The 24,094-nt window shown below is 35.6% G+C and overlaps 10 protein-coding genes, 18 long non-coding RNA genes and 1 other non-coding gene across 29 annotated transcripts; 12 read left to right on the forward strand and 17 right to left on the reverse strand.

Annotated features, from left to right (window-relative positions):
* Positions 1–161: 161 nt before the first annotated feature.
* Positions 162–503, reverse strand: SPOM_SPNCRNA.3242. Its single transcript, NR_192609.1, has one exon. It is a non-coding gene; the product is annotated as a non-coding RNA (long non-coding RNA).
* rif1 (telomere length regulator Rif1) lies at positions 274–4,705 on the forward strand. The gene has a single exon (NM_001019340.3). The coding sequence runs from the start codon at positions 371–373 to the stop codon at positions 4,571–4,573; it is 4,203 nt and encodes a 1,400-aa protein (NP_593910.2). The 5' UTR covers positions 274–370; the 3' UTR covers positions 4,574–4,705.
* On the reverse strand, positions 610–1,123 carry SPOM_SPNCRNA.3243. The gene has a single exon (NR_192610.1). It is a non-coding gene; the product is annotated as a non-coding RNA (long non-coding RNA).
* Positions 3,229–4,626, reverse strand: SPOM_SPNCRNA.852. The gene has a single exon (NR_151234.1). It is a non-coding gene; the product is annotated as a non-coding RNA, possible alternative UTR (long non-coding RNA).
* On the reverse strand, positions 4,616–7,438 carry ppk6 (serine/threonine protein kinase Ppk6). The gene is made up of 4 exons (NM_001356077.2): positions 7,205–7,438; positions 7,109–7,157; positions 4,937–7,013; positions 4,616–4,896 (listed from the first exon to the last, which is right to left on the reverse strand). The coding sequence occupies exons 1-4, from the start codon at positions 7,212–7,214 to the stop codon at positions 4,705–4,707; spliced, it is 2,328 nt and encodes a 775-aa protein (NP_001342943.1). The 5' UTR covers positions 7,215–7,438; the 3' UTR covers positions 4,616–4,704.
* On the forward strand, positions 6,424–7,912 carry SPOM_SPNCRNA.3244. Its single transcript, NR_192611.1, has one exon. It is a non-coding gene; the product is annotated as a non-coding RNA (long non-coding RNA).
* etf2 (electron transfer flavoprotein alpha subunit) lies at positions 7,787–8,962 on the reverse strand. Its single transcript, NM_001019342.3, has 2 exons — positions 8,819–8,962; positions 7,787–8,746 (listed from the first exon to the last, which is right to left on the reverse strand). The coding sequence occupies exons 1-2, from the start codon at positions 8,927–8,929 to the stop codon at positions 8,093–8,095; spliced, it is 765 nt and encodes a 254-aa protein (NP_593913.1). The 5' UTR covers positions 8,930–8,962; the 3' UTR covers positions 7,787–8,092.
* Positions 8,028–9,001, forward strand: SPOM_SPNCRNA.3245. Its single transcript, NR_192612.1, has one exon. It is a non-coding gene; the product is annotated as a non-coding RNA (long non-coding RNA).
* Positions 9,002–9,105: 104 nt separating this feature from the next.
* trm13 (tRNA 2'-O-methyltransferase Trm13) lies at positions 9,106–10,867 on the reverse strand. The gene is made up of 3 exons (NM_001019343.3): positions 10,252–10,867; positions 10,136–10,172; positions 9,106–10,084 (listed from the first exon to the last, which is right to left on the reverse strand). Exons 1-3 carry the CDS (start codon positions 10,575–10,577, stop codon positions 9,341–9,343), a joined length of 1,107 nt encoding a protein of 368 aa, NP_593914.2. The 5' UTR covers positions 10,578–10,867; the 3' UTR covers positions 9,106–9,340.
* A 335-nt stretch (positions 10,868–11,202) lies between these two features.
* On the reverse strand, positions 11,203–11,611 carry SPOM_SPNCRNA.3246. Its single transcript, NR_192613.1, has one exon. It is a non-coding gene; the product is annotated as a non-coding RNA (long non-coding RNA).
* On the forward strand, positions 11,289–15,054 carry nup132 (nucleoporin, WD repeat Nup132). The gene is made up of 2 exons (NM_001019344.3): positions 11,289–11,555; positions 11,620–15,054. The coding sequence occupies exons 1-2, from the start codon at positions 11,372–11,374 to the stop codon at positions 14,922–14,924; spliced, it is 3,489 nt and encodes a 1,162-aa protein (NP_593915.1). The 5' UTR covers positions 11,289–11,371; the 3' UTR covers positions 14,925–15,054.
* On the reverse strand, positions 12,733–13,146 carry SPOM_SPNCRNA.3247. Its single transcript, NR_192614.1, has one exon. It is a non-coding gene; the product is annotated as a non-coding RNA (long non-coding RNA).
* Positions 13,491–13,773, reverse strand: SPOM_SPNCRNA.3248. Its single transcript, NR_192615.1, has one exon. It is a non-coding gene; the product is annotated as a non-coding RNA (long non-coding RNA).
* Positions 14,130–15,050, reverse strand: SPOM_SPNCRNA.3249. The gene has a single exon (NR_192616.1). It is a non-coding gene; the product is annotated as a non-coding RNA (long non-coding RNA).
* Positions 15,055–15,152: 98 nt separating the features above from the next.
* Positions 15,153–17,134, forward strand: cki3 (serine/threonine protein kinase (CK1 family) Cki3). The gene is made up of 4 exons (NM_001019345.3): positions 15,153–15,551; positions 15,618–15,687; positions 15,748–15,896; positions 15,970–17,134. The coding sequence occupies exons 1-4, from the start codon at positions 15,417–15,419 to the stop codon at positions 16,933–16,935; spliced, it is 1,320 nt and encodes a 439-aa protein (NP_593916.1). The 5' UTR covers positions 15,153–15,416; the 3' UTR covers positions 16,936–17,134.
* SPOM_SPNCRNA.3250 lies at positions 15,234–15,457 on the reverse strand. Its single transcript, NR_192617.1, has one exon. It is a non-coding gene; the product is annotated as a non-coding RNA (long non-coding RNA).
* SPOM_SPNCRNA.3251 lies at positions 15,561–16,638 on the reverse strand. Its single transcript, NR_192618.1, has one exon. It is a non-coding gene; the product is annotated as a non-coding RNA (long non-coding RNA).
* Positions 17,135–17,547: 413 nt separating the features above from the next.
* Positions 17,548–19,140, reverse strand: hem2 (porphobilinogen synthase Hem2). Its single transcript, NM_001019346.3, has one exon. The coding sequence runs from the start codon at positions 18,929–18,931 to the stop codon at positions 17,942–17,944; it is 990 nt and encodes a 329-aa protein (NP_593917.1). The 5' UTR covers positions 18,932–19,140; the 3' UTR covers positions 17,548–17,941.
* Positions 17,795–18,076, forward strand: SPOM_SPNCRNA.3252. The gene has a single exon (NR_192619.1). It is a non-coding gene; the product is annotated as a non-coding RNA (long non-coding RNA).
* Positions 18,606–19,493, forward strand: SPOM_SPNCRNA.853. The gene has a single exon (NR_151235.1). It is a non-coding gene; the product is annotated as a non-coding RNA (long non-coding RNA).
* dad2 (DASH complex subunit Dad2) lies at positions 19,160–20,293 on the reverse strand. The gene is made up of 2 exons (NM_001019347.3): positions 20,014–20,293; positions 19,160–19,685 (listed from the first exon to the last, which is right to left on the reverse strand). The coding sequence occupies exons 1-2, from the start codon at positions 20,147–20,149 to the stop codon at positions 19,537–19,539; spliced, it is 285 nt and encodes a 94-aa protein (NP_593918.1). The 5' UTR covers positions 20,150–20,293; the 3' UTR covers positions 19,160–19,536.
* SPOM_SPNCRNA.3253 lies at positions 19,983–20,333 on the forward strand. Its single transcript, NR_192620.1, has one exon. It is a non-coding gene; the product is annotated as a non-coding RNA (long non-coding RNA).
* A 178-nt stretch (positions 20,334–20,511) lies between these two features.
* Positions 20,512–21,100, forward strand: SPOM_SPNCRNA.3254. Its single transcript, NR_192621.1, has one exon. It is a non-coding gene; the product is annotated as a non-coding RNA (long non-coding RNA).
* A 108-nt stretch (positions 21,101–21,208) lies between these two features.
* On the reverse strand, positions 21,209–22,036 carry SPOM_SPNCRNA.854. The gene has a single exon (NR_151236.1). It is a non-coding gene; the product is annotated as a non-coding RNA (long non-coding RNA).
* Positions 22,023–22,719, forward strand: dlc1 (dynein light chain Dlc1). The gene is made up of 3 exons (NM_001019348.2): positions 22,023–22,079; positions 22,129–22,239; positions 22,300–22,719. The coding sequence occupies exons 1-3, from the start codon at positions 22,071–22,073 to the stop codon at positions 22,513–22,515; spliced, it is 336 nt and encodes a 111-aa protein (NP_001018252.1). The 5' UTR covers positions 22,023–22,070; the 3' UTR covers positions 22,516–22,719.
* A 292-nt stretch (positions 22,720–23,011) lies between these two features.
* SPOM_SPNCRNA.3255 lies at positions 23,012–23,342 on the reverse strand. The gene has a single exon (NR_192622.1). It is a non-coding gene; the product is annotated as a non-coding RNA (long non-coding RNA).
* On the forward strand, positions 23,091–23,378 carry pop6 (the record flags this gene model as incomplete). The annotated part of the gene is made up of 1 exon (NM_001356078.1): positions 23,091–23,378. One exon carries the CDS (start codon positions 23,091–23,093, stop codon positions 23,376–23,378), a length of 288 nt encoding a protein of 95 aa, NP_001343110.1.
* Positions 23,379–23,580: 202 nt separating this feature from the next.
* SPOM_SPNCRNA.3256 lies at positions 23,581–24,072 on the reverse strand. Its single transcript, NR_192623.1, has one exon. It is a non-coding gene; the product is annotated as a non-coding RNA (long non-coding RNA).
* snR101 lies at positions 23,710–23,982 on the forward strand. The gene has a single exon (NR_197157.1). It is a non-coding gene; the product is annotated as a box H/ACA small nucleolar RNA snR101 (small nucleolar RNA).
* Positions 24,073–24,094: the final 22 nt, after the last annotated feature.

A 24,094-nucleotide genomic window follows, 5' to 3' on the forward strand; every position in this document is an offset into this window, starting at 1 on the left:
ATGTGCGGATATCAAACATACTAAAGATTGAAGCAATTACCGGACATTTATTTATAAAAGATCAACAATACAACCAATCTGCTTTTCAATTTTATTCTTTATACTACTTCAATTTGCTGCTGCTAAGTCTAAATTGGTGTACAGAAATAAGTAAAAAAAATTTCATAATTGAAAGAATAAATTAGCTTTTTTCAGTGTTGTTAAAGATCTCAATAGCTTGGTACCGTGCTGAACAGTGTTTACATCTATAACTCAACTCACATTTAGCCTACTACCACCATTTTGTAAATAAACTTATTTGTGCAATTTTTTGGTGCGATCGGTCCCATGAAGCTAAAACATTTTTAAAAGCATAACAGCTGATGTTGCGATGACAAAAGAAATTGCTGTGAAGGAGGCTTCAAATATGCTTCTACAAGAACCTTCAACCCCATCATCACAAGCTGTAGGACTGAGCAGCTCACCTAGTAGTTCGATTCGTAAGAAGAAGGTAAATTTTAGTAGTGAACTAGAAAATTCCCCCGGTGGAAATCGACCATCTTTCGGTTTACCCAAACGAGGTATCTTAAAAACTTCAACACCTCTATCTAGTATCAAACAACCAAATTTTCAATCCTTTGAAGGAAATGAATCTGAAAAAGAGACTTCCTTGCAAGAACTACAATCCTCGTTTTGTTCCGGAATAGAAAATCTTCAACATGTTGAAAAATCTGCTCGAATCGAAACATACTCAAAACTGTCTTCCTTTTTGAAAATCTATACACCAAGTCTTCCCGAGGATCCAATATTCCCCCTTTTAAATCAACTTTGCAATTTTTTATTATCGGATAGATGCTCTAACAATTCAGAGGGTAGTCCCGATTTTCAATTGAATACTCAAGCAAACAAACTTCTCAGCATACTTCTTTGGCATCCAACTATTTCTTCTCACATTCAACCAGAAACTGCCACAGTCTTCATTGAGCAGTCGCTGAATTTTTTAGAAGGACCAAAGTTAACTAAAGCACTCGCGGCTCAGCATTTGCATCTTCTTTCTTGTCAAAAATGCCCTCTTTCCATTCACCCTTTATGTAATCGTATTTTAGACGTGTGTTTTAACATTTCATTCCCTTCCCTTGTTATAGGTCAGGAGCGATTAGCTGTCTTAACAAAAATTTTAAGCCAATTTCCACTAGAATTTTCGCGTCGTGTAGTTGATTGGGCTCCTTATCTGCTAGCTTGTTTAGTTGATGCCTCAAGGCCTATCCGTGAGAAAGCGTTATTACTTGCTTTGGACCTGAGCAAACATTTGTATCACGACAAGTTAGTCGCACGGACTATCCTCGCTAATTTTAGAAGTGATATTAAGGGAACTGCATTTGTTCTTATCATGACAGAGCAATTTGAGAAGCTTGTCATTGAAGAAGACGACGGTGTCTATGTGGCTCATGCCTGGGCTGCCATCATATCAGTTTTGGGAGGTGCAAGAATTTCCTCATGGGAATACTTTAACACATGGCTTAAAATTATTCAGCTTTGTTTTAACAGCATGAATCCTTTAACTAAGTGTGCAGCCCAAACATCTTGGATCCGTTTAATTCATGAGTTTTCTCTTTCTGAAACCCTCACACAAGCTACCAAGCGGTTAACTCTTTTGTGTCAGCCTATTTCCATGGTTCTAGGTTCAAGGAATTTGCCAACAGTAAAGAATGCAGCAATGACTACTTTGATTGCTTTAATATATGCATGTTTGAGGCCCGGAATCTCTGATGCCATGCTCTCTTTACTGTGGGATTCAGTTATTGTCAACATACTTGAAAAGTGTGCCTTGAAAAACGAGGTTACTATTTTTGAGTCTTCTAACATACTTTTGGCTCTCTTTAACACGCTGTCTAATGGAGTTTGGAAAGATGACCGCTTGGTTTGCCGTGAATCGGTAGAAGCAAAAGAACTTCCAAAGCTCAATCCTGTTTGGGTTCGTGCTAATTGTAGTCGGACAATTGAACCGGTCAAGACTTTACTTTTATTAGCCAAACCAGATCATACTGTTAAAACCACTACGCCTGCTCGTAAACAGCATATACGAGGTCTTAGTTATGAACAAAGTTCGTCTGTTTGGAGTACTTATATAAAGTGTTTGGCCAGTGCTGGACAGAAGGAAATTAAAAGGTCTGTAGAGACTGGCCGAGCTATATGCTGCATATGCTCATCGCTTCACAAATTTTTATATTCGAAATCTATTCGTAAAGATGAACTGTATGTGGAAAGAGTCTCGAGGTTTGCATTAATGGTTAAGTCTGCCATTGAAGCTTTTGGTATTAATACATTCGTCGAAGCATCATATCTGGTTTCCGATAATCAGCTTGTTTTAATAGATCAGACAAAAGCAATCGATAGTTATGATCATGTCCCAATTAGCCCCTTAATTTACTTGCTCCACTCTCTCGCTCTTTTAACAAACGGCACATTATTTTCGACTGTACATGCCGCTTACAGCAGTATTCTGTCATCCATTGAAGAATATCATTTAAGATTTGGTTTAAAACTTATGTTACTTTGGGATTGTGTATCTCCTTTGAGTGACGATGGAACTTTAGTGCTTGCGAGAGTTCTCGTTTCCCATGAAGTATCTAGGTTGACCTCGGAGGCTCTGCTTTCAGAACTTAAAAGTCGGAATGGAAATAATTCAGTAGAAGAAGGATTTTCAGAAGAGGAGCGATCCATATTACTTAAACTATTAAGTTGGAATGTGAAGTTTTGCAGTATTAGTGATGCTGGTAGTGTAAACAATCTTCTTCAACAATACTTTACCGCTATTTATAAATTTGAAGGATGTGGTAGCGTTTTTCCTTTTGTCGTTGATCCTTTTACTACAATCCTCGATGATGTATTAAGTTTTGAAGCAAATAAAGTTTATTCATTTGCCATATCTTTGATGAAAGTTTCTACTTTTGAAAGTTGCACAAAGGAGCTACCACCTGTAACATTACCTGAAAATATCAGACAACACCTGGATAGTTACAACCACATGGTCGAATTGTATAATACACTGTTACAAAGGTTATCAAGTTCCGATCAAGTAGATCTACAGTGTCGCTATCTTCATGAGCTTTCTGAATTTATAAAGAAAATACCCAAAGAGTTCATTTTTCATACTATTTGTAAGTTGTCTAAAGGTTTGATACCTTGCTTCCTTATGAACGCTTTTCCACAATTAGAGAAATCTACCACATTACAAAAATCATGTACCAACTTTTGTATATTAATTTTGCAGCTGCTACTAAATTCCACTGCTACAGCTTCTAATATTTTAGAATCTCTTTCTCCGCTGTTGACATCAGGTCTTAAAAGTATTTCAAAAGAGGTGGTCCTTGCTGCTATCAAGTTTTGGAATCAAGTTTTTGGTAAATTTGAATCGGAAGAATACCCTATTGAACTACAAAAAACAATATCGTATCTGAGCAAAACTTATATTATTCTTTTACCGTTTCAGTCACTATGTCCTGGTGGTAAGCAAGCCAACCATCAATCGAGCGAAAAGATGTCGGATATATTAAAAGGAGTTGATGAGTTGCGATCTGTCTCTAAGAATGGTCCTTATGCTTCTTCACAAGATAAAGGAGAAAAGACTACCGAATTCTCTGGTCCTGGTAAACCTAATAACGACAATTACATACAGATTGCTTCTGTGCAAGAATTAGACGACAGCTCAAAAGGGAAAGCAGGAAAAATGCCAGCGTCTAAGAAAAATAAAAGACAAAAAGGTGATGTTAAAAAAATTGATGAAACAAAAAATGAAGCTACTGATATGGAAGAGTCTTTGACAACACCGTCTGGCAAGGTCAATAAGGAAGTAATTGTAGACGATACTTCTTTAAGAGATGAAGCAATTGTACCTGATAAAGCTATAGATGTGGCAGACAACTCTAACGCTCTTTTAAAGGAAAATATTTCAAGCCAAAGCAATAGGAAAGCTGATAATAATGGAACGCCGAGTGTCAATAACTCCTTCACTACAGCAAATAATGATGAATGTTCAAAAGAAAATTCTCAGATAGAACCAGAAGGGCAAACTGCCTCTCGTGAAGGTGTTCTATCTACTCCTCGCAGTACTAGAAAGAAACGAAAACTTGGACGTAAGAGCCAATCTTCCAACGTGAATAAGGAAGTTGCAATTAGCGAAGTGTCCGCAACCTTGGAAAATGTGGAAGTCATAGAACGACATGGGATTTCAGAACAGGGACAGAATCTGGACGAATCTGCTTGTGTACTTACTAATGAAAGTAGTTTGAGCCAAACTGAAATACCAGAGGAAAAAACCGAGAATGAAACAACTGCAGTTAACGGATTTGAAAATTCCAAGAAACGACAATTTTCGAGCTTACTTTCAGGGTCCATTGATACAAACAATGAATCCAACAAAGTTTCATCTGTAGAGTTTGATAAATCTGGTCCTCAAGACATTATACAATCAATGACGGAAGCCACTTTTGAAATCGAAAAGAATATACAAGATTTAAAATCGGAGGAAGTTCAGAAGCTTAGTGATTTGTTGATGAGATTACAGAGAGCTATTTTATCTAGAATTGCTTGATTATTCAACTCATGGGTACAGGAATTACGGACCGGCATTGGGGTCAATTTAGTCATAAATCAATCTTATTAATGGGGTTCATACTGGCATTTAATATATAACATATGTATATAGATAAGAACTTTCTAGTTTCAAGAGGATAGAGGTATGCGTATATGTGATGTGTCCAAATATCTTATATCATCAAACCAATGATGTTGTAACGTCTCTTCAATAGTAATGCGATCATGCACATTTCTATCAAGCATTCGACAAATTAAATCGACATTATCTTTCGATAGTTCAAAAGGAATTCTAAGTTTGGCGTCCAAAATCTCTTCGATCTAATAATTAGTTAGCATACCATTATAATAATTCTCTTACGTTATAATAAGGGTTTTCCCGATAAACTATCGTGTATAATAAAATACCCAAAGCCCAAATATCCTGTTCTTTACCGAGATATTTTTCACCTCTTAGTAGCTCCGGAGCAGCAAAACCAACTGTACCCCGAAATGTATCAAAAGGCCCGTTTTTCGTAAGGCTCGAACTACCGAAATCAATGAGTCTTGCACATCCGTTTCCTTCTAGAATTACGTTTTCATCTTTGATGTCTCGGTGGATTATGTCAAAAGAATGCAGATGGGCAACAGCTAATGCGATTTGGAAAAATATAGCCTTGCTCTCTTTCTCAGAAATCGATGGTTTTAATTCGATGTAATCAAACAAATCTATTCCAGGCTTTTGGGGCTCAGTTAACAAATAGTAGTTTTCATTGTCTTCAAAAAAAGTTATCATTTTTACGATGTTAGGGTGGGAATGAGCTTTCAAAAAATGAAGTATACTGATCTCCATAGGTACGGTTCCAAGATCTTTATCTCGCATCCATGAATCCAAAAGTATCCTACTTTTACTAATTGATTTCAAAATAACTTCATGAACCTTGTTAGATTTATAAGTTGCAAGTTTTACTTGACCATAAGCGCCTATTCCTAATTCCTTGATAGTTGTATAGCTTGCGATGTTGTGTGGTACAACCTCCCATTCCGAATCAACGTAATCTTCGTCTGCCGAAAGGTCTTCTTCTTCTTCACTCTCGTCAGAAATAACGACTTCTTCTAAGATCACAGAGGAGCGCATTGATCTTACGAAATCAGACGCACGATTATCCACTGAATCAAATATAAGCCATACTCCAAAAGCGGGCTCATTAGACTTAACAGAATGAGGTGAAACAGAAATAATCTGGCAATCAATTTGTATTATATTTCCATCCGAATGGATTAAATATGGATAGTCCGCTTTTTTCATTTTATCAGCTGTACAAGTACGATAAGCATGTCGAACGTGTATTTCGGAAACAACTCTACCAGGATCAAGTGCGTGACTATCCGCTAATTGCTGCAGAACCAATTTAAAATCCGGGAATATAAGGGATATATCTTTAGTTAAGAGGTCACTATAACCAAGCATTGATTCGAATAATGCCTCGTTTAAGGAAATGATTTTAAAATCAGAGTTTATAAATAGCAAGCCCGCTGCATAATGAAAAATAATATATTGAAATGAAGATTTGGAAAGGGGGTATATCATACTGGGACAATAGTAGCCTTCAGTCGTTTTTGTAGTTAGGTACAGACGCTGATCCCAGGTTTTTGGTAGTCTCGAAGGAAGAAGATCAGACGTTAAAGGCTGTTCAGTTCGTTCGTCGACGGCAACACCATCTTGTAACTTGATATCAATGTATGATTCTTCAACAAATTCCAAAATCCAAATTAATTTACCCTGTTTTTCTTTTACCCAAAAATCCATAAGGCGGACACCATCAACAGTAATAACAGGAAACACATCACCACAAAACAAGATTCTTTCATGTTCATTGTCTATTGGGAAAGAAACAATTAAATTAGAGAGATGTGAAGAAAATGATTTTGGAAAAATGTCAAAAACGCTATGCCGATTCAGCTGAGAACCGGCATATCCAAAAAGTAAACAGAAATAGTCATTGGCAGACCAAATACTGAATGTTGTGTTGCTGGTAGTGACAATAGCTTGAGAGGAGCAATGAACTGGCCAATTGCTGTGTTCTTTATGAGGAATAGGAACATACGATATATCGCTCAAAGACCTACGTTTTTCGGGATTAATGGTGAAAGGAGATCGATTTAGGCCGTCTCCCAAAGCTTCGGTGCTAATATAGTAGTTCCCGACAAGAGGTTCATTGGCATGCTGTAAATCATAGTCTGTCACAGATTCCCACAAATTTGCCCGCGAACTAGTATCTAAAGGGATATAACCGTCATTTGCATCTCTTGACAGAACCGGACTATAAGAAAACGAGTAAGGAGAACTACTAGAGAAAGTCAAAAGCTTAACTCGAGCAGCGTTACTTAATAAGTTCTTATTTTCCTTTTTAGGTAGAAACGATGCTAACGGTCTCTCAAAACTAGCTCCAAAAGATCTAAATCCATTAGCAAAAAGATTAAAAATATAAAAAAATAAATAATATTTTCACTCCCAATTTTAAATTTAAAAATTGGTAATCTTAAAACACACCTAGCTCGTGTACGTTGAACCTGCTTGCTGGTCAAATGTTTAAAGACGTCTGTTAAATTAAAGGTTAGTGCTGTTTTTGGACACAAAAAGACAAACCTTGAGACATCTAAAAATCAATTCCGTACACTATCCAGAAATAATTTCAGGAGGATAGGGTTCTGCTTGAGCTACTCAATTTCTTCTGCAAAATTTGTAGATTTCAGAAACACTTCTCTTCAGACGAAATCGCAAGCAAAATAAAGATTTTAGATAACATAGAAATCAAAAAGCATCAAAACCAATTGTAAATTGTAAGTTTCAACACGTCTATAAAAATGTTGGCAATGTGCTGGGTTGTCTATGTTGGTGAACTAAGTAGTATGACAACTTAAGGAAGCCAAACATTAAGGTTGAAGGGCTTAAAAAATCAATTTAATTGACTTGAATTTTTAAGGGAAAATTGATTTCTATTTAGCAATCAGTTCGATAGTCAAGAGGAAGGAGTTTTTGAAAACACCTAACTTGCATGATACCTGGCTAAATAGTGATGAAGGCTACTTGCGGTTGAGGAATTAGGCTTACTTTGGTGGCAGAGATTACGCTACAAACATTCATGAATAAAGTATAAAAACATAGATTTATATTCTAAATATTATAGAGTGGAAGAGGTTAAAATTTTATTGATTATGACAGATGTAACTCAATCAATGGTTGTTTAATAACGTTTGTACTGACGGGGCTTAAAAATAATATATGAATACCGATTCTACTGAAATAAACAAAGCAAATACAGAGGTGAATTGAAATTTACGAACGAGAACGAATATTTCGATGATCAAAGAATTTCTTTAACTTAACAAATATTCAAAGCGTTCAGTGTTCAAACAAAAACAAAAGAAAGAAATAACTTGTAAGGTTTATTTGTAATGGGAAACCTCTGCATATAAGAAAAGTGAGCATGAAATCTAGCAAATTTCAAGACGGTATTTACTTTACGAAAAAATCTTAGAGGGCGCCAAGTTCCTTTAATGTCTTAACCATTTCATCAACACTCTTTACCATTATGTTTTGTCTCTTTTGAACAGGCTCGGAGACTGAAACAGTCTGTAGTCTTTGATCAATTGTTACGCCTAGATCTTCGGGAGACATTTTGCCTAAAGGAGCCTTCCTTGCCTTCATAACTTTTGCCAAATTCGCGAATCTAGGAACATTAAGACGTAAATCGGTGGTAATAATGGCTGGAAGTGTACTACTTAAGGTTTCTTCACCGCCGTCAATTTCTCTTGTAACGATAACTTTGTCACCTTCAATACGGACTTTACTTGCGCTAGTGAATTGAGGCCATCCAAGCATAGCAGCCAGCATACCACCTGTTTGGTGTGCATCATCATCAATAGCTTGCTTGCCCAGCAAAACCAGATTACTTTTTTCCTTCTCGACTGTTGCCTTCAAAAGTTTGGCTACTGAAAGAGGTTCAAGTTCTTTTTCGCCAACATTTATAAGTGCTGCTCGGCCAATTCCTTTAGCAAGACACTGGCGAAGAATGGGCTCAGAAGAAGTTTGTCCTGCGGTCACTACTAAAGTGTCCTCAATTCTATTTTTCAAAGTTTCCTTCATCCTTATAGCCTCTTCTACAGCAATATCACAAAATGGATTAATCTTTTCACGATTAGTCAAATATAAATTGCGAATTACAGCAGTACTGAAATGATTACTCTCCTTTCAACATACACTCATTTTTTGCCCCGATAAATCAACAGCAGTCTTAGTGGCATTGATGCGAGGCTTTAACATATAGTCTAGAGTTCGCTTGACTCCTACTAAAATGCGAATTTTCGACATTTTTGCGATATTGCTATGCGGTGGTCAAAGACTGGAATTGAAGAAGGTAGAAAGTTGAATATGAAACCTTCATACATATTCCATATTATTTATTAATGTTGTTAATTTTATACTTTTTAAAAAAAATAGTTTTTATTATTTAAATATTGCACAATTTCCGAGTTTAACTAGTTAGGAAGTTTTTTAATTTTAAGTAAGAGGAAATAATGTCTATCAAAATTTACATATTCCAAACAATTCCAACTTCAAGAGAAATCATGATTGCTAAAAAAAAGTAAAATTTGCTTTAACTATCAGATTGCTATATGCAATCTCACACTTCAAAAAAGTACAAAATAATTCTAGTTTTTTTGAGTGCAATCTTTTCAAATTTAAAAAATTTTCTTACTTTTCTCACGTAAGGAAATTCACTTAGTTGATTCGTTTATAAGCGATGAGTGCAACATTTTCTAAAGTCGTTTCTTCACCAACGTAGTATACGAGAGAAGATTCATAACCCATTTTTTCGCATTCTAATTTTCTCATGTAATTGATAATATGCTTGCACTTCAACCCAATTTTTACGCGTTCCTCATGAGAAAGACCACTGATGTGTGAGTCGGCTCCTCCAGAAGCATGCATATGCTCACGCAAACTGTTTACAGCCCACCCAGTCATCTGTCGTAATATTTGAAACTCTTGTGGATTTGAAATTCCCCAATGACTTAATTGTTCTCTAGCAAAGGTTGAAAGTGTTCTCCATCGGCAATGATGATGACAACAAAGGGCAATTACAAGAGCATTAGGAGGGGAGGACTTTAAGCAATTCAAGGTAAGGTCTGTGGCAGCACCACATAAATGCTTAGAATATGCAAATACAGGTTTACCACTATTCCGAAATTCACTAGCAAAAAAATCGAGTTTCAAATCCTTAATATCAATTTTACACCTTATAATTTTTGGCTCAGGCCAGTTATTTTTGATGCTATCTTTTAATATCCTGCTATCATGCTTCGTTCGATTTGAATCACGATCAATAAGTATATATACGTTTTCTTGTTGGGAGCAGTGCTGAACATATCTTGATAACTCGGCTCTTCCAGCACCGAATTCGTAATATATAGATCCTTGGTTGTCAAAATAATGTAGTTTTTCCATATGTCCTAACAATGATGCCTAAAATGGTTAATGCTTTTGACTGCCGTTAAGAAATCATGTCGAACATACCTGCTGAATTGCATGCTTTTTTTTTGTACCCTCTTCACTGTTAAAAATGAAGTTAGTTTCTACTTTTGCAACCATCTTCTTAATAAAAAGCTAATGAGAAAGCACTTCGTACATACAGTCTTGCATTCATTGCCGGGTGAAACAACACCTTTTTTTGAGGAGTCGGTAAAGAATCACTAATTCTGTTGAACAAACAAATCCATTTTGACAACTCTTCCTTGCTTAAATCGACGATTTCAAAGGAGGAAGATTCTGAAGCATCTGTTGAAGTAGAGATATTTATGTCCTTCTTGTAATATGGATCGGTCCTTTCAACAGGACGCGCGTTACAACGCTTCAAATGATATTCTAAACGATGTCGCACAATTGTATGCTTGTGATCATATGGACAGGGGATTTGTTTTAATTCTTCCTGAGTAAAAATTTTTTTTATTCGTGCCATCAAGTTAGATAACTTTTTAACTCTTAAGTGATATTAGCCTGAATATTGATCACAAAAGTAAATCTTAAAATACAATAATTTTATTTTTCTTGTAAAATTTGGTCTTTTTCAGTCCTTCGGATAATTTACAACACTAATGAAAAATAGCTTTCCGATTCGGCAGTTCAGACACTTCAAAATAAAGTATTTTCGCGTTTTTCTCTTTATTACAGTTGTTTCCAACCCAGTCCCAAACTTTCTACTACTTTTATAGTTTTCTGTACCAGATGTGCGATTTTACGAAGAAATCTGATGTTTCCAACCATTGGCGTGCTCATAAAAAAAATTCAAATACGGAATCATGAAACATTTATATAAATTGATCATGCGTTCTAAAAAAGTAGTTTAAGCTTGACCTTGAAGAACGCAACTACTTTTTAAAAACCTCTGTTTTATACAACATTCCGGGAAAAGACAATATCCTAAGTATCACTTCCTTAAATATACCAAAGCAAAGAAATAATTAATTACAAAAGAGCAAACTGTGTTGACATTTGTGAAAAAAGTGTATATGACATATACACCGATTTTGAAATATTGATATATTGATTTTACTCTGAATTTCTTATCAGTAGCTTAACTATTTAATTCTGAGTAAAAAATAGGAGTCTAAGTAAAGTTCTTTTGATTTCAAACCCTTCTTTGTAGGAATCGTCGACATTCGTCCTTCTCAGAGCCATATTCTATCCCTAAGGGTATTAAGGAGTCAAATAGACGATAACCGCCAGTATCAGTACTGATATCGTCAAATAGTCATGAGTTCTATCCTTGGTAAAAGGAAAAATGAAGAAGTCGTATCTTTTAGCCCTTTGAAACGAATTTCTGTTGAGAAATCGCTTTTGGATAGCACTGCCTATAATAATTCATTGGATTGGCTCAGATCTAAAAATTTCAAGGTCTCGTGTCTACTTAAACATTTTAATTCTAAAATTATCAACGGTACGAAGCTTTTATTTCTTCACTGTGCGCATTACTAGGTAACTAACATCTCTATTCAATTTAGACCATCCTTTAAGTGGATCATGCTACACAGACATCGGTTATGCATTAATTAATTCCCGAAAAGCTTGCTTTATTTTGTCGTATCGTCAAAGCTTGGGAACAGCAGAACCTCCAACTATAACATTTCCGCTACCTGAAGAGGACTCAAATGGCTTTTCCGGGCAAAATGCCTTGACAGCCTTCGTCCCTTCTGATGCTTCTGACAAAGAACCTGGATTGCTGATTGTAATGCCTATCTCTGGTCGTATAGCATATTGGACTTCAATTGGGAATGCTCTCGCTCAATCTTATATATGTCCCCAGGGAATGGAAAGTTTGATAAAGTTACTCCCCAAAGAAAAATGTGAGCATTTATGTTGCTCAAACCCCATGAAGTTCATCATATCTACCAATTTTGGTCGTCTTTTTTCTGTTCAACTGCGCGATCCTGCAGGTCAACCTGACGTTTCTGTACAATTATTTGCTTCCGATATTAGTACTTTTTCTACTATTCTTCAGAAAATGAAGATTTTTAACTACCCTAGCATTCATATCATTGCTTTAAAATCCCCACCACTGTTCTCTCCATACCAACATCTTTTGTATGTCGCTGAGGCATCTGGTTTACTAGAGATATATGATTTGAAGTTGGAAAATAAGCTTGTTTCTGGTATGAATCTGTCTCCTATTTTTAAGCAGGTTTTGAGAGAAGGATGCCCCGATGCAAGCGGACTTGAGGTGTTAGACCTTACTATATGCCCCACAAACGGAAATCTAGTGAGTTTTTTAGTATGTTGGAAAAATTCTATTAATTACCGTTACATGATTATTTCTCTTGATTTTTCTGACATTTCCTCACCCTCGGTAATGAATATTCATCCATTGTATTCATTTTCTTCTAAATCTCTTGAGTCTTCAAAGCTACATTATTCATCATCAGGGAATTCTTTATTTGTGGTTTTAACAGACGCTGTTATTATAGTGCACGTCCAAGAGGATGATAAAGATATTGTATCGAGAACATCATGGGAAGAGGTTATTCGTATGAATACTAATGTCTCTGGCGGCATATTTATGTCTACTTGCTACAAATACGTTTTAGGAAAATACTCTATTCCTACGGAATCATGTTTTATAGCAACCCCTTATTCTGGTATCGCTGAAATAGAAGTTCATAGTTTGGAGCATCCTGCAAATAACGAATCTCTCGTAAAAAGCAAGTTGGAAGAAGCTGTTTTTTACTCCTTCCTTCCTGGTAATCCGATCGATTTTTCCTGCAATTACCTTCGCTCCATCAAAAAGCCTGAACTCGAAAGGATTATTGTCGATCTTGGAATGGACATCTTGAATTCAAGGTCTACTCATTTACCCCCATTATTTGCTTCTTTAATGCAGCATCTGTCCTGTAGGTTAAATTCTTTGAATAATCTTGTCCGGTATATTAGGTCTATGTCACTGGATGTTGATCGTCAAGTACTATACAAGTTGAGAGTAATGGGCGAAAAATGCAATTCTGTTAGATATTTATGGAATACTATCGATACTGAATTTAGTACTGTTAGTCATTCCCTAATTTTTCAACGCATAATTTATAGACTCACTCAAAGTGCTTCGTCGGATAACGCTTTGAGAGAGTGGTTTTTGCATAATATTGAAAGCATTGATCAACTGATAGCGCAAGCACATGAATTTTGCATAGATTCAGGTTCTCGAGTTCAAGAACTTCCATTGGAAGTTCTTGATGTAATTATGGAAGCTAATGAAGTAATTCTGGCAATTCAATCTTCGGCTTTGGCTTATCGCCGTGAGTCCCAGAAGATTTATAAGCTAAGTATTGATACCTTTGGAGAAGAGGTTCCTTGGACGTCAACGCCAGAAACTTTAGTTTTGCTGTGTCGACAGTTTGAACTTACTCGGTCAGCGCTTGTCCAGTCACATCAAGGAACCTCGGATGTGGAGAATACTTTTAAAATAAAGGATAAAGGGGTGCTAAGAAATGTCGTTTCAAATTTAGAAGTACAATTAGTGGCCTTGACAGAGGTTTGCTTTGACGCGTACTCAGAAAGGATTAGATGGATAGAACAACGTTGTGGTAAGGATGCTAGTGAAATTCAAGATGTCAAGGAAGCTTTTGCAGTTAATCGCAGATTTTGGGTTCAAACTTTATCAGATATAGGTAAAGGCAGCAGTGCCATTCGAATCGCTGAAAAATACTCAGACTATCGTTCTTTAGTAGAATTGTGCTATCAACTTTATGAGGACAATGAGCTCACGGATGCACTAAACAATTACCTTGATCTTTTTGGTATAAAATTCGCATTTATATTATATGACTATTTTGTTGAAAATGGCATGGCATTAGAGTTGCTTAATAGCGACAGGTTCAACAAATCTTATTTGAAACAATTTTTTAAATCTCGAGATTACAACCAGATTTCATGGATGCATGATATGAGGTTAGGAGACTACGATGCTGCGTCGCATAGATTGCTACAGTTGGCTACTAAACAAGAAAAGCTGGTTGATAAAAAGGAATCTGAGCTTTCATTAAGTAAATTATTTCTTTATGCAGTTCCATCCAACTCTGGAAATATCAGAGATTTGGTTTTAGTGGAACAAAAGCTTGAGCAACTACATATTCAAAAAATGGTTTCCAAAAGTGTTATGCCAGTCGTTGAACGGCTTCGTTCTCAGGGGAAAAAATACCAGCTTGTAGAAGCTGTTGTGGATGATTTGATTGGTGCCAAGGTAGCGCCTGTTATCGCTCGTCAGGTTATGCAGCGCGTAGTCAAAAAGTTCATTGCCGGACAGGTGGTTGAAGCAACTGAACTGTTGGAGTACCTCAGCTTTTCTTTATACCGTCGAGAGGACCTTGTAGAAGGTGAAGTTACCGACTATTATCTTGCTTTGCGTCTTCTTTTAACCACCAGATTAACGGACGATGCCAAGAGATTTTATGAAAATACCATTTGGAGACGAGCTGTTTTACATGACAACTGGATCCAAGTTTTGGATACCCAGGGTAAAAACGATGCAATTATAGAAACCCAATTCCGAATGTCAGCACTATATCGGACTCTAGAGGCTGTGACCATAAACGGACTTTTTCATGAAGGACTTATCCGACCTGGTTCGCTTTCTTCTTGTAAGTTTGAAGGATATGATCCTCAAAATCTCATTTCTATTTACCCACCCGCTCGCTTTGGAGATGTGACTGAAGTTACCAAAGTACTTAATCGTGAAAGCGTAAAGTTGGATCATTATCTTACAAAAACTAATTTAAATACTTGCTATATTAGTATGTGTTTAAGTTGCGATACGATTTAACCTTTATCTTAATCATACAAACCCATTAGATAATAAAAGAATTTTGGTTAGATAGGTTTCATCCGAGTCCCTTGATCATTGTCAATTTTGTTAGCTAATGAATCTAAAATAAAATTTTGTTTACCACTAACTCAAACTAGAAAGTATACCATTATATCTATTTTCAGCTTTCCAACCTTATACTACGCTAGCTTGGTATATCGGTGGAAAACCCAGTACTGCTTACTTGTCCACTACCAAGTACAGTGTTGGCTGCCTCGGATTCCTCTGAGGTTGTCAACTGTAAACGAAATAATTGAACTGTCACTTTCTTTGTGTTTTTCATGGAATCTTTGTGGATTTTAGCGGCATCTACTTCATTTTTCTACCCGTAACCATCTTTAACTTTCGAGTGCGAAAGACATCAACATTTAACAAACCGGAACGCTCTTTTAATCAAAAACATTTTAAAGAAAACTGCATTTAACATAGTGGAATATTTAAAAGACCATCATGTCAACTACTTCGTCTCACTCCAACGTCGTTGGTGTTCATTACCGCGTTGGTAAAAAGATTGGAGAAGGATCTTTTGGCATGTTATTTCAAGGTGTAAATTTAATCAATAATCAGCCAATTGCCCTAAAATTTGTATGTAATTATTTTTAGAGAGCAATCCAGATTCTCAATTTCAGTACTAACGTTGCATTCTCACAGGAGTCCAGAAAAAGCGAGGTTCCTCAACTTCGTGATGAATACCTTACTTATAAGCTACTAATGGGTTTGCGTAAGTATTCACTATGGTTGCTATACTGATTTTCGTCAATTTCCTAACATTTATCCCTAGCTGGAATTCCGAGCGTGTATTATTACGGTCAAGAAGGCATGTACAACCTTTTGGTCATGGATCTTCTAGGACCTAGTTTAGAGGACCTTTTTGATTATTGTGGCAGACGTTTTAGTCCTAAAACCGTTGCCATGATTGCAAAACAAATGGTAAGTTTGTAAACGTCTATCCGATTGTTGTCGGATTGGCTTTATGTGATTACATTTTAACAGGGTTAATCAGATCACCCGTATTCAATCTGTTCATGAGAGACATTTTATTTATCGTGACATTAAACCAGATAATTTTTTAATCGGGTTCCCTGGAAGCAAAACCGAAAACGTTATCTATGCCGTCGATTTTGGCATGGCTAAGCAATATCGAGATCCAAAAACTCATGTTCATAGACCGTATAATGAACATAAGAGTCTATCTGGTACTGCACGTTATATGTCTATCAACACACATCTTGGTCGTGAGCAATCACGAAGAGATGATTTAGAATCCATGGGACACGTTTTCATGTATTTCCTTCGAGGTAGTCTTCCCTGGCAAGGGTTGAAAGCTGCTACAAATAAGCAAAAATACGAAAAAATTGGTGAAAAGAAACAAGTCACTCCTTTGAAAGAGCTATGCGAAGGATATCCAAAGGAATTTTTACAGTACATGATTTATGCTCGGAATTTGGGTTACGAAGAAGCTCCAGATTATGACTACCTACGAAGTCTGTTCGACAGTTTACTGCTTCGCATCAATGAAACTGATGACGGAAAGTATGATTGGACTCTCCTAAATAACGGAAAAGGATGGCAATACAGTGCAGCTAAGCAACATGTCGTCCAACGTCGACATACTCAGGGTACTAATAACAGGCGGCAGTCAACTATTCCTCCATATGCTCGTACTCGCCAGAATTTGCTCTCTAGCCCAAGTAAGCAAACTCCAGTCAATAACGTGGTTGATGCCAGTGTTGCGACGCAGAAAGATGGTATACCAGGGAAAGCGGCTTCTCCCCAAGTTCAACAACAACAGCAAACTTCTTCCGCTCAACAGCAGCAACCGCAACGGGTGGAGCAACCTGCTCCTCAGACTACCCAGCCTACACAGGTAGACACTCAACAAGCTGCTAAGCCTGCGCCCTCGAAAGAGAAATCACGAAAGAAGTTCCATCTTCGCTTACTGTCTTGCTGCATATCGAAACAAGAATAGTCATGATTATTCAACGTCTTTCCTTCTTGTCTTTCACTGTTATGTCGATACTTTTTTTATTTTTTTCCCATTATTAAATATCCGCTTACAATTTGCAACATAATACGTCCATACGATTCCTTCTTTAAATTAATTCTTCCGGAATCGTAATGTGACGTTAATCCCGGCTGCTTAAATTACATTGCTTACTGTTGTTCAAAAAAAAAATGCTCACTAGATGAGATTCTGTGTTTGTTGGCATTCTTTTTGATTTTGAAATTTTTGAACGTGTTGAGGATGAAGATTTTGATTCTAATTAGTACTAATTGTTGTCCTACCTTATATACATAGATTCATATTATTACTCCAATGCATTATGCATCATATGCAATTGAAGAGCGTAGAAGCATGTTCCTTGTCGTTGCATTTTACTTTTGAATCATTTGCAGCTGTCATACTTTTTCATTGTAAGTTATATCGATATATACATAAATAGTCAGAAGCTTCACTGAGCTACCAAATGTTGACTCATAAGGTAAAAGATGTTTGAGAAGAACATGCTCCAATTACTTTGGGTGAAGTATAGTGAATATTTAATTTATCTTATCATGCTAGAAAGTTATAGTCAGTAAACGTGGATAATGTACTTTACTTTATTCTAACTGCCATGAAGTATTGAGACAAATCTATCAAATTATATAAATTAAATATTAAATTTTTAACATGTCCGTTCATCGCTTGCAAAAGGAGTCAATAGGATATCACGATAATTTGGCAACCTACGGTTGTCTAAGATAAAATCTTGTTCTACACACGAATTTAAAGTATTTTAAAAGAAAGAAAAACAATTTCTTTCGTAAATAACTGCTACAGATTATAAACGAAAATTTTTAATAAACAAGAACCGGTAATCGCAGATTCGAAAAACAATTTCATAAGTGAAACTCTAGACCATTAAAGAATATAAACAAAATAATTTTTCAATCATGATAATTTTGAAGATGATTGATTTCGCATTATTTTTTGTTTAATATTCTAGCCATTCCAATAATTCAGGAGTAAAGTAAGTCAAAACTATGTTAGCGCCAGCACGCATAAAGCCATCCATGGTTTCCATCACATGTCTTTTTAATTCAAATACGCCAGCGGCAGCAGCAGCATGAATAATGGCGAATTCGCCTGAAACTTGATAAGTAGCAATAGGAAGGTCATCTGCTAGCTTAGAAGCCATTGCCAAAATATCGAGATAAGGTGTTCCCGGTTTTACCATAATACCATCAGCACCCTCTCTAACATCGCGAAGAATTGCTCTTTTGGCCAAGCCACGTGCATTACAGGGAAGTTGATAACAGCTGCGATCACCAAATTTTGGGGCACCATTAGCAGCAGCTCTGAAAGGACCAAAAAAACCAGAAGCGAACTTTGCAGAATAGGAAATAACGCATACTTTATGAGACAGTTCCAACTCTACAAGTTTCTGCTTAATCGCCTTAACACGACCGTCCATGCAGTCACTAGGAGAAATTATTTGAGCGCCTGCCAAGGCATAATTTCCACTAACTTCAGCAATTCTCTCAACGGATTTAGCATTATTGATAGTGCCATCTTCATATAACAGACCACAGTGGCCGTGATCAGTATACTCGCAGAGACAAACATCACAAGCAACAACCAGCTCCGGAAAAAGGTGACGAATTTCTTTAACGGCTTTAATAACTGGTCCATTTTCGGAATCGGCCATGCTACCACAATAGTCCTTTTTGGACTCGATGACACCAAACAGAATTACACTACGAAGACCTTTTTTGACGAGAGGACCCAAAAACTCTTCCAATCTATTAACACCCCATCTAAATTGATTAGGCATGCTATCAATGGCTTCCTTAGCATCATCTATTTCGGAAATGAAGATAGGATACATTAGAGATGACTTGGTAATGGGACGTACACCTTGCCATTCACGAAGCAACGGGTTTGAATACCCAGCATGCAAAAGAGAACTGATATCAACAGGCATATTAAATACTAACTGACAAAATTTATTTGATTTTTCCTAAAGATGTAAAACTGCGTAAAAAAAGCAGATTTGTGACAAATGGAACTAATGGACCAGCAAAAGCGCCTTTTATTGGTTATTTAAAAAAGTTCTAGCGGAAGATCAACAAGATTTCCTAAGAAATATTTTTAAAAAGGTAAGTGGCAGATGGCGAGAGGTTGGCGAAGGTTAAGATAAATAAGTTTAACTTTTTTTTAAAAAATCGGGCATCGGACCACGATATTTGTTGATTACATAACAATAGTATCACTCCTGAATAAATTGTTTGTCCTTGAAGAAATTAATTGTCGTAAGGGAATGCTGGGAGTATTCAAACAAGCGAAACAGGACGAACGCCAAAAGAAAATGACCAAATGAAAAATTTAGATATCATTTAGTTTACAAGGTGATCTCATTCTCCATTTCATTAGGAAGTGAAGATACTTGGAACTTGGGTTTGCTGTCGGCTTTACCAATTCTGAAATAGAAGAAACAATATGAATAAATGGACAGAACAATAATATTTATTTTAACCAATTCTTGGCCTTTTCTACTTCAGTGAGAAATTAAAAAGAGTATTTAAGTCTTTATACCTCTTCAACATCGCCTTGCTCCGTAGCAGATGCGTTGGTATTTGAAGTAGAAGGAGGAATTCGGACTAAAGCTCCTGAATGTTGGGATGCTATCTGTATTGACTCAAAAATGCTGGGCCAATTATTGAGAACAGTAGCAACAGCTGATTTTGTTAGTGATTTGAGTGTCAAACATTTATTATAATGGATTAAAAAGAGTCGTCAAGCATGTATGAGTAGTAGTGAAAATAGAAAAAATAAATAAATAAACAGATTATATTTTTTACGTTTAGGTGAATTATTGAGAGGTAGAAGTTCATTTAGAGACATGTCGGCAAATGATTGCTTTTATTTGCAATCCTGCAGATCCAATCAATTCACTTGTTTCTTTGCTTTTCTCAATGTAATGATATTTATACTTGTTCACATGAATAGCACTTAAACAGATTGGTGACAAGGCTCTTTTATATACTTTCCTCGTAATGAACATACCTTCACTTCCATCTGTTAAAGTTTCCAATTTAGCAGCAAGCGTTTCTATTTGTTGAACCATATCATTAGAAGAATCTCTTAGTTTGCATATTAGTTCGTATTCCTTTTGCTTTTCCTCAATCCTTGCTTGAAGCATGTTCACGCCAAATGTTTGTAGAAGAAGGTACGAAATTTACTAGATTTATCTCCTACACCATATAAGGCGATTTCGGTTTTGTAATTATACGTTTAAAACAAATAATTTCCGTTTCTGGAATTTTATATCTCGGAATGTATTACTAATAAAGAGGTTGATAATAGAGACTAACAAAAAATATAATGATTGATTTTACTCAATTTTAACCATTTGTTTTCATCTTTAATAAATTAGTTAGTTCATTAATTTAAAGTAATAATGAATTTAGGAAACTATGTTGAATAGTGAATATAATTACTCAAATAATGGGTCAAGTTTAGCTAGCTTATTATATCCATATTTTACTAAGTAAGTATGCATTGCTTCATCCCTCTAAAGTTTTAAAGAGGATCAAAACTGTGCATATTCTCTACTATTTCTTCTTTTATTTTTATTTTTATTTTTTTTTACACAAGGTATAATGGGCTTAAAAGACTTTTAAGATTTGGGTTCGATAGTATATTCTTTTGGTCAACAAGATTGTCAACGTTCCGATACATAAGGAAATGAATTTTTTATTCTAGACAGGATGCAACTTCCACGTATGTTTTCTAAAATTTGAACCGTATTTGACTAATTTAAAAATTCATAAAATGTCTCATCCACTATTGAAGTTTCTTCAATGATCGGTTCCAACGGGTCGTTAAAGAATACCCAACTTTTTTAGAACAAATTATAATAGAGTGGCTATTATCCATTTCTAATTAACAACTTTTTAACATACATCAAACCCTTGTTTACATGGTAATCGAGTATTTTCCTTCGCAAAAATTCACTATTACTCCAAATACTCAGTTACTGAATTGTTCGATCTCACAATTAAATTTCGCGCAGTATGTTATTATATTCTATATACAGTTTTAGAATAACGCACTTTATACATGGTTTTCGGCAATAACGTTTACATTTATATAACAATTAAACAAGTTATAATACCGTTATATCACAGAATGTCCCTGTAAATAAAAGTCAGTAAATAATCTATAGGAAAGAAAAAAAAGGAAAAGGATAAAAGGGTTAGGGGATTGAAAGGATCATTGATTTAAAATCTTTGGGTAGTAGCATCTTTATGTATCGCAGTACCGATGAGATCTTCTCCATTTTTGTAAAATTATTGAAAGAACTAATGGTAGGAATACTAAACATAAATTATCTTGTAGTTTTATTCAATGATCAAATAGTTAAAGATTTGGATGATTTCGCTACATTGATACTTGGATTCTATGAACAGCAAAACAATCGCTTTCCCTTCATGCTGAATTAACATTTCGATAACTAAAAACAGATTCTATACACTTTAAGTTCAGAGAATTTAAATTGTTGTTTTTTCCTTCGGCCCGTCTTCAAAGAAACACACTCAATTCATTACTGAAACTGGACTTGCTAAGAGTATTGTTAAAAGCGTAAAGCACACATTAATGTCTTTTGGTAATCCAAACACCAGTAATTATGTGTAATTATGAGTTTTTTCGATACAATTATTACGGTTAGAGGAAGACATGGTTTCCAAAATCATTATGCATTTCTTTCGAAATCAATTATCGATGTTTCAACCATCAACTGTTTTCAAATTGGTATTAATTAAAGAATGTAAGAAATAGAAATAAACGCTGTTTTCCTTTAAAGCAATACTTGATGCTTTATTTGAATTATCTCATTCATCCCAACGTGAAGTTGACGATTCGCTGTAAGCGAAAAATCCTTACTTAACTTCAGGTTTAAAGCAAAAAGAAATCAACAATAAAAAGAAATGTTAACGTGAGTTATGTTCGCGTTGAACTTTGTATCGATGGGGTTGTCACCGTTAAACGTCGTACTAGCTGTGGGTGTCTTTATCTCACTGCGTACCCTCCTTGTACTCATCAAAATACCCCATTTCGAAATGAGCTGTGTAAGTCGTCAAATACGCGATTCGTTTACTAATTTGATTATGAAAATAGCCTATAGATTCCAAAAAACTTGAAGAAATTTGCCTAGAAGCTGCTCAGCCGGTTTTGAAGGCTTCCGAATATGACGGAGACAAAACAGCTGAAATGAATCAATCTGTTATTGTAAGTTCATTTTATTTTACAAATATCTATGTATGGTAGCTAACTTTATGTCTCATTTAGTATGCCGTATTAAATGCTTTGAATAAGGAAACCCAGTCTTACAAATGGATTGTTAGTTCCACTCTTGTACAAAAGCTTCCCGAAGATCATCCTTCTAGAGGCGTTCACGCAGCTCACGCTGCTTGCTGGAATTGTGAAAAGGATGGAATGACTACTATCAAAGAGAGCGGTGAGGCTATTGACGTAGTATTGAGCATTATGTGGATCTCCATTTAATTACCATATTATCGAAACTGTTCCAATCATGATCATCTTCAAAGACCTCTTTGTTTCATTCCCTCTTTTTATCCCCTGGTACCAGTTTTTGCCTTAGATGCAAATTGCCTTTAACTTTGCAATTTACTAACTTTACTATCTACTCTTCTTTTCTACTTATTCCTATTATATGCAATCTACGATAGTTACGTTTCTTAAAATTCAGACATTTGTGAGCGCTCTGTAACATGTTCGTATTTTATAAGCATTTTGGTGTGTATACGATTCGTGTTCGTCCTTTTTCCAAAGGTTACAAAGGACGTTGAATCGTGTCAGTATTAGCTTGATCGAGCTTTACTTTGCTTGAACTCTCTAAGACTAGCAAGAAACTGAGGTACTTACAATAAAAATAGCGAAAAAGATTTTAAATTTGTTATATCATATACCTTTGCTTTAAGATTAAAATCATACATCTTTTTACAAGGCAGTAAAATGTTGTTTCAACTATGTAATTTATTAATTAATGTTTGGGAGCACCTGTCTAACTACCACGTTATTAGCCTACTAAACGCCATGCAGGCTTTTGCTTATAAACTATGATAATAGAGAAAAGTATAAATGCTAAGCAACTTTCTTTAAAGTTGTGGGATTCTTTTGTCAAAGAAAAACAAGTTTCTTTTGTGGCTGAAGGAGATGCTACTGTAAAACTAGTAAGTCTAGTTGAACTATTAAAACGTCGTTGTAACGAGCAGAAAATTCCCTTTAATCAAACGATTGAATTAATTCCTAGCGAGGAGCAGTCTTCTGACACTTTGATACACGGAAATCGGAGATCACTTCCTCAGTTGAAGATCGACCTACAGATTTTGGAGCATGACAGCTAAATAATACGCAAATTTTTACTCTTTTCAAAGTTACCAAAAATATTCTTCTTTCATTTGTATTCATACTTTATAGACGCTAATTCCCTGAACCAATCGATTGACAATTTACCAGTTTACGAGTTATATTACTGTTACTTTGTGAGTTTTTTGTTATAAATGATAGTACATTAATCGATGAAAACTCGATTTACCTTCTTCAATAATTGATGACCTGCAATGTCCTTTTGCCAATTTGTAGACGTCTAATATTATTTTTTCCATTCACGTCTTTGCGAATGATGCTATGGTAAAAGGGTTGAGTGGAACGAAATTAATTCATAATGCTGTTTTTTTCGCACATGGAATGGTTCAAATTGTGAAAGTTCGCTTTTTGGTCGCTCCAACGCTGCGAACAATAAAGTTTTGGATCTTCAATTGATTTCATCAATTCACTCTTATCCTCTTTTTTTTAGATCGCTGGTTCTAGCTTACACTGTATGATATGAACCGCTCTAGAAATTGGAATGAGATTCAATTGGTGAAAGTGAGGATCAAACTTGTATGGCTACGGAGTTTTTAATGGAGAGACACACCTTTAAGAATCTAAAGGCCCCATACAATAGCGCTAATCTTATTATTAAAAGCACTCTTATGGATTTCTCCGTTTTAGAGATGATACCAACATTATTTTCAAGCTGACGCAAGACTATTTTGAGTATGTATTAGAATTTACATTA

The sequence above is a fragment of the Schizosaccharomyces pombe genome (assembly GCF_000002945.2).
Source record: "Schizosaccharomyces pombe strain 972h- genome assembly, chromosome: I".
NCBI lineage: Eukaryota > Fungi > Ascomycota > Schizosaccharomycetes > Schizosaccharomycetales > Schizosaccharomycetaceae > Schizosaccharomyces > Schizosaccharomyces pombe.

What these genes read in the sequence shown, in the direction of transcription:
- cki3 (NM_001019345.3), top strand. Translation starts at nt 15,417, where the DNA reads ATGTCAACTACTTCGTCTCACTCCAACGTCGTTGGTGTTCATTACCGC. An exon ending in AGCCAATTGCCCTAAAATTT is followed by an intron (nt 15,552 to 15,617) that starts GTATGTAATTAT and finishes GCATTCTCACAG; the next exon opens with GAGTCCAGAAAAAGCGAGGT. An exon ending in TAAGCTACTAATGGGTTTGC is followed by an intron (nt 15,688 to 15,747) that starts GTAAGTATTCAC and finishes ATTTATCCCTAG; the next exon opens with CTGGAATTCCGAGCGTGTAT.
- etf2 (NM_001019342.3), bottom strand. Translation starts at nt 8,929, where the DNA reads ATGTCGAAAATTCGCATTTTAGTAGGAGTCAAGCGAACTCTAGACTAT. An exon ending in TATCGGGGCAAAAAATGAGT is followed by an intron (nt 8,747 to 8,818) that starts GTATGTTGAAAG and finishes AATCGTGAAAAG; the next exon opens with ATTAATCCATTTTGTGATAT.
- nup132 (NM_001019344.3), top strand. Translation starts at nt 11,372, where the DNA reads ATGAGTTCTATCCTTGGTAAAAGGAAAAATGAAGAAGTCGTATCTTTT. An exon ending in TAATTCTAAAATTATCAACG is followed by an intron (nt 11,556 to 11,619) that starts GTACGAAGCTTT and finishes TATTCAATTTAG; the next exon opens with ACCATCCTTTAAGTGGATCA.
- ppk6 (NM_001356077.2), bottom strand. An exon ending in GTTCAACGTACACGAGCTAG is followed by an intron (nt 7,014 to 7,108) that starts GTGTGTTTTAAG and finishes TAATGGATTTAG; the next exon opens with ATCTTTTGGAGCTAGTTTTG. An exon ending in GGGAAAACCCTTATTATAAC is followed by an intron (nt 4,897 to 4,936) that starts GTAAGAGAATTA and finishes ACTAATTATTAG; the next exon opens with ATCGAAGAGATTTTGGACGC.
- dad2 (NM_001019347.3), bottom strand. Translation starts at nt 20,149, where the DNA reads ATGCTTCAAGCAAGGATTGAGGAAAAGCAAAAGGAATACGAACTAATA. An exon ending in TTTAACAGATGGAAGTGAAG is followed by an intron (nt 19,686 to 20,013) that starts GTATGTTCATTA and finishes TAACAAAATCAG; the next exon opens with CTGTTGCTACTGTTCTCAAT.
- hem2 (NM_001019346.3), bottom strand. Translation starts at nt 18,931, where the DNA reads ATGCCTGTTGATATCAGTTCTCTTTTGCATGCTGGGTATTCAAACCCG.
- dlc1 (NM_001019348.2), top strand. An exon ending in AAATGAATCAATCTGTTATT is followed by an intron (nt 22,240 to 22,299) that starts GTAAGTTCATTT and finishes TGTCTCATTTAG; the next exon opens with TATGCCGTATTAAATGCTTT.
- rif1 (NM_001019340.3), top strand. Translation starts at nt 371, where the DNA reads ATGACAAAAGAAATTGCTGTGAAGGAGGCTTCAAATATGCTTCTACAA.
- trm13 (NM_001019343.3), bottom strand. Translation starts at nt 10,577, where the DNA reads ATGGCACGAATAAAAAAAATTTTTACTCAGGAAGAATTAAAACAAATC. An exon ending in CCGGCAATGAATGCAAGACT is followed by an intron (nt 10,173 to 10,251) that starts GTATGTACGAAG and finishes CATTTTTAACAG; the next exon opens with TGAAGAGGGTACAAAAAAAA. An exon ending in AAAAGCATGCAATTCAGCAG is followed by an intron (nt 10,085 to 10,135) that starts GTATGTTCGACA and finishes TAACCATTTTAG; the next exon opens with GCATCATTGTTAGGACATAT.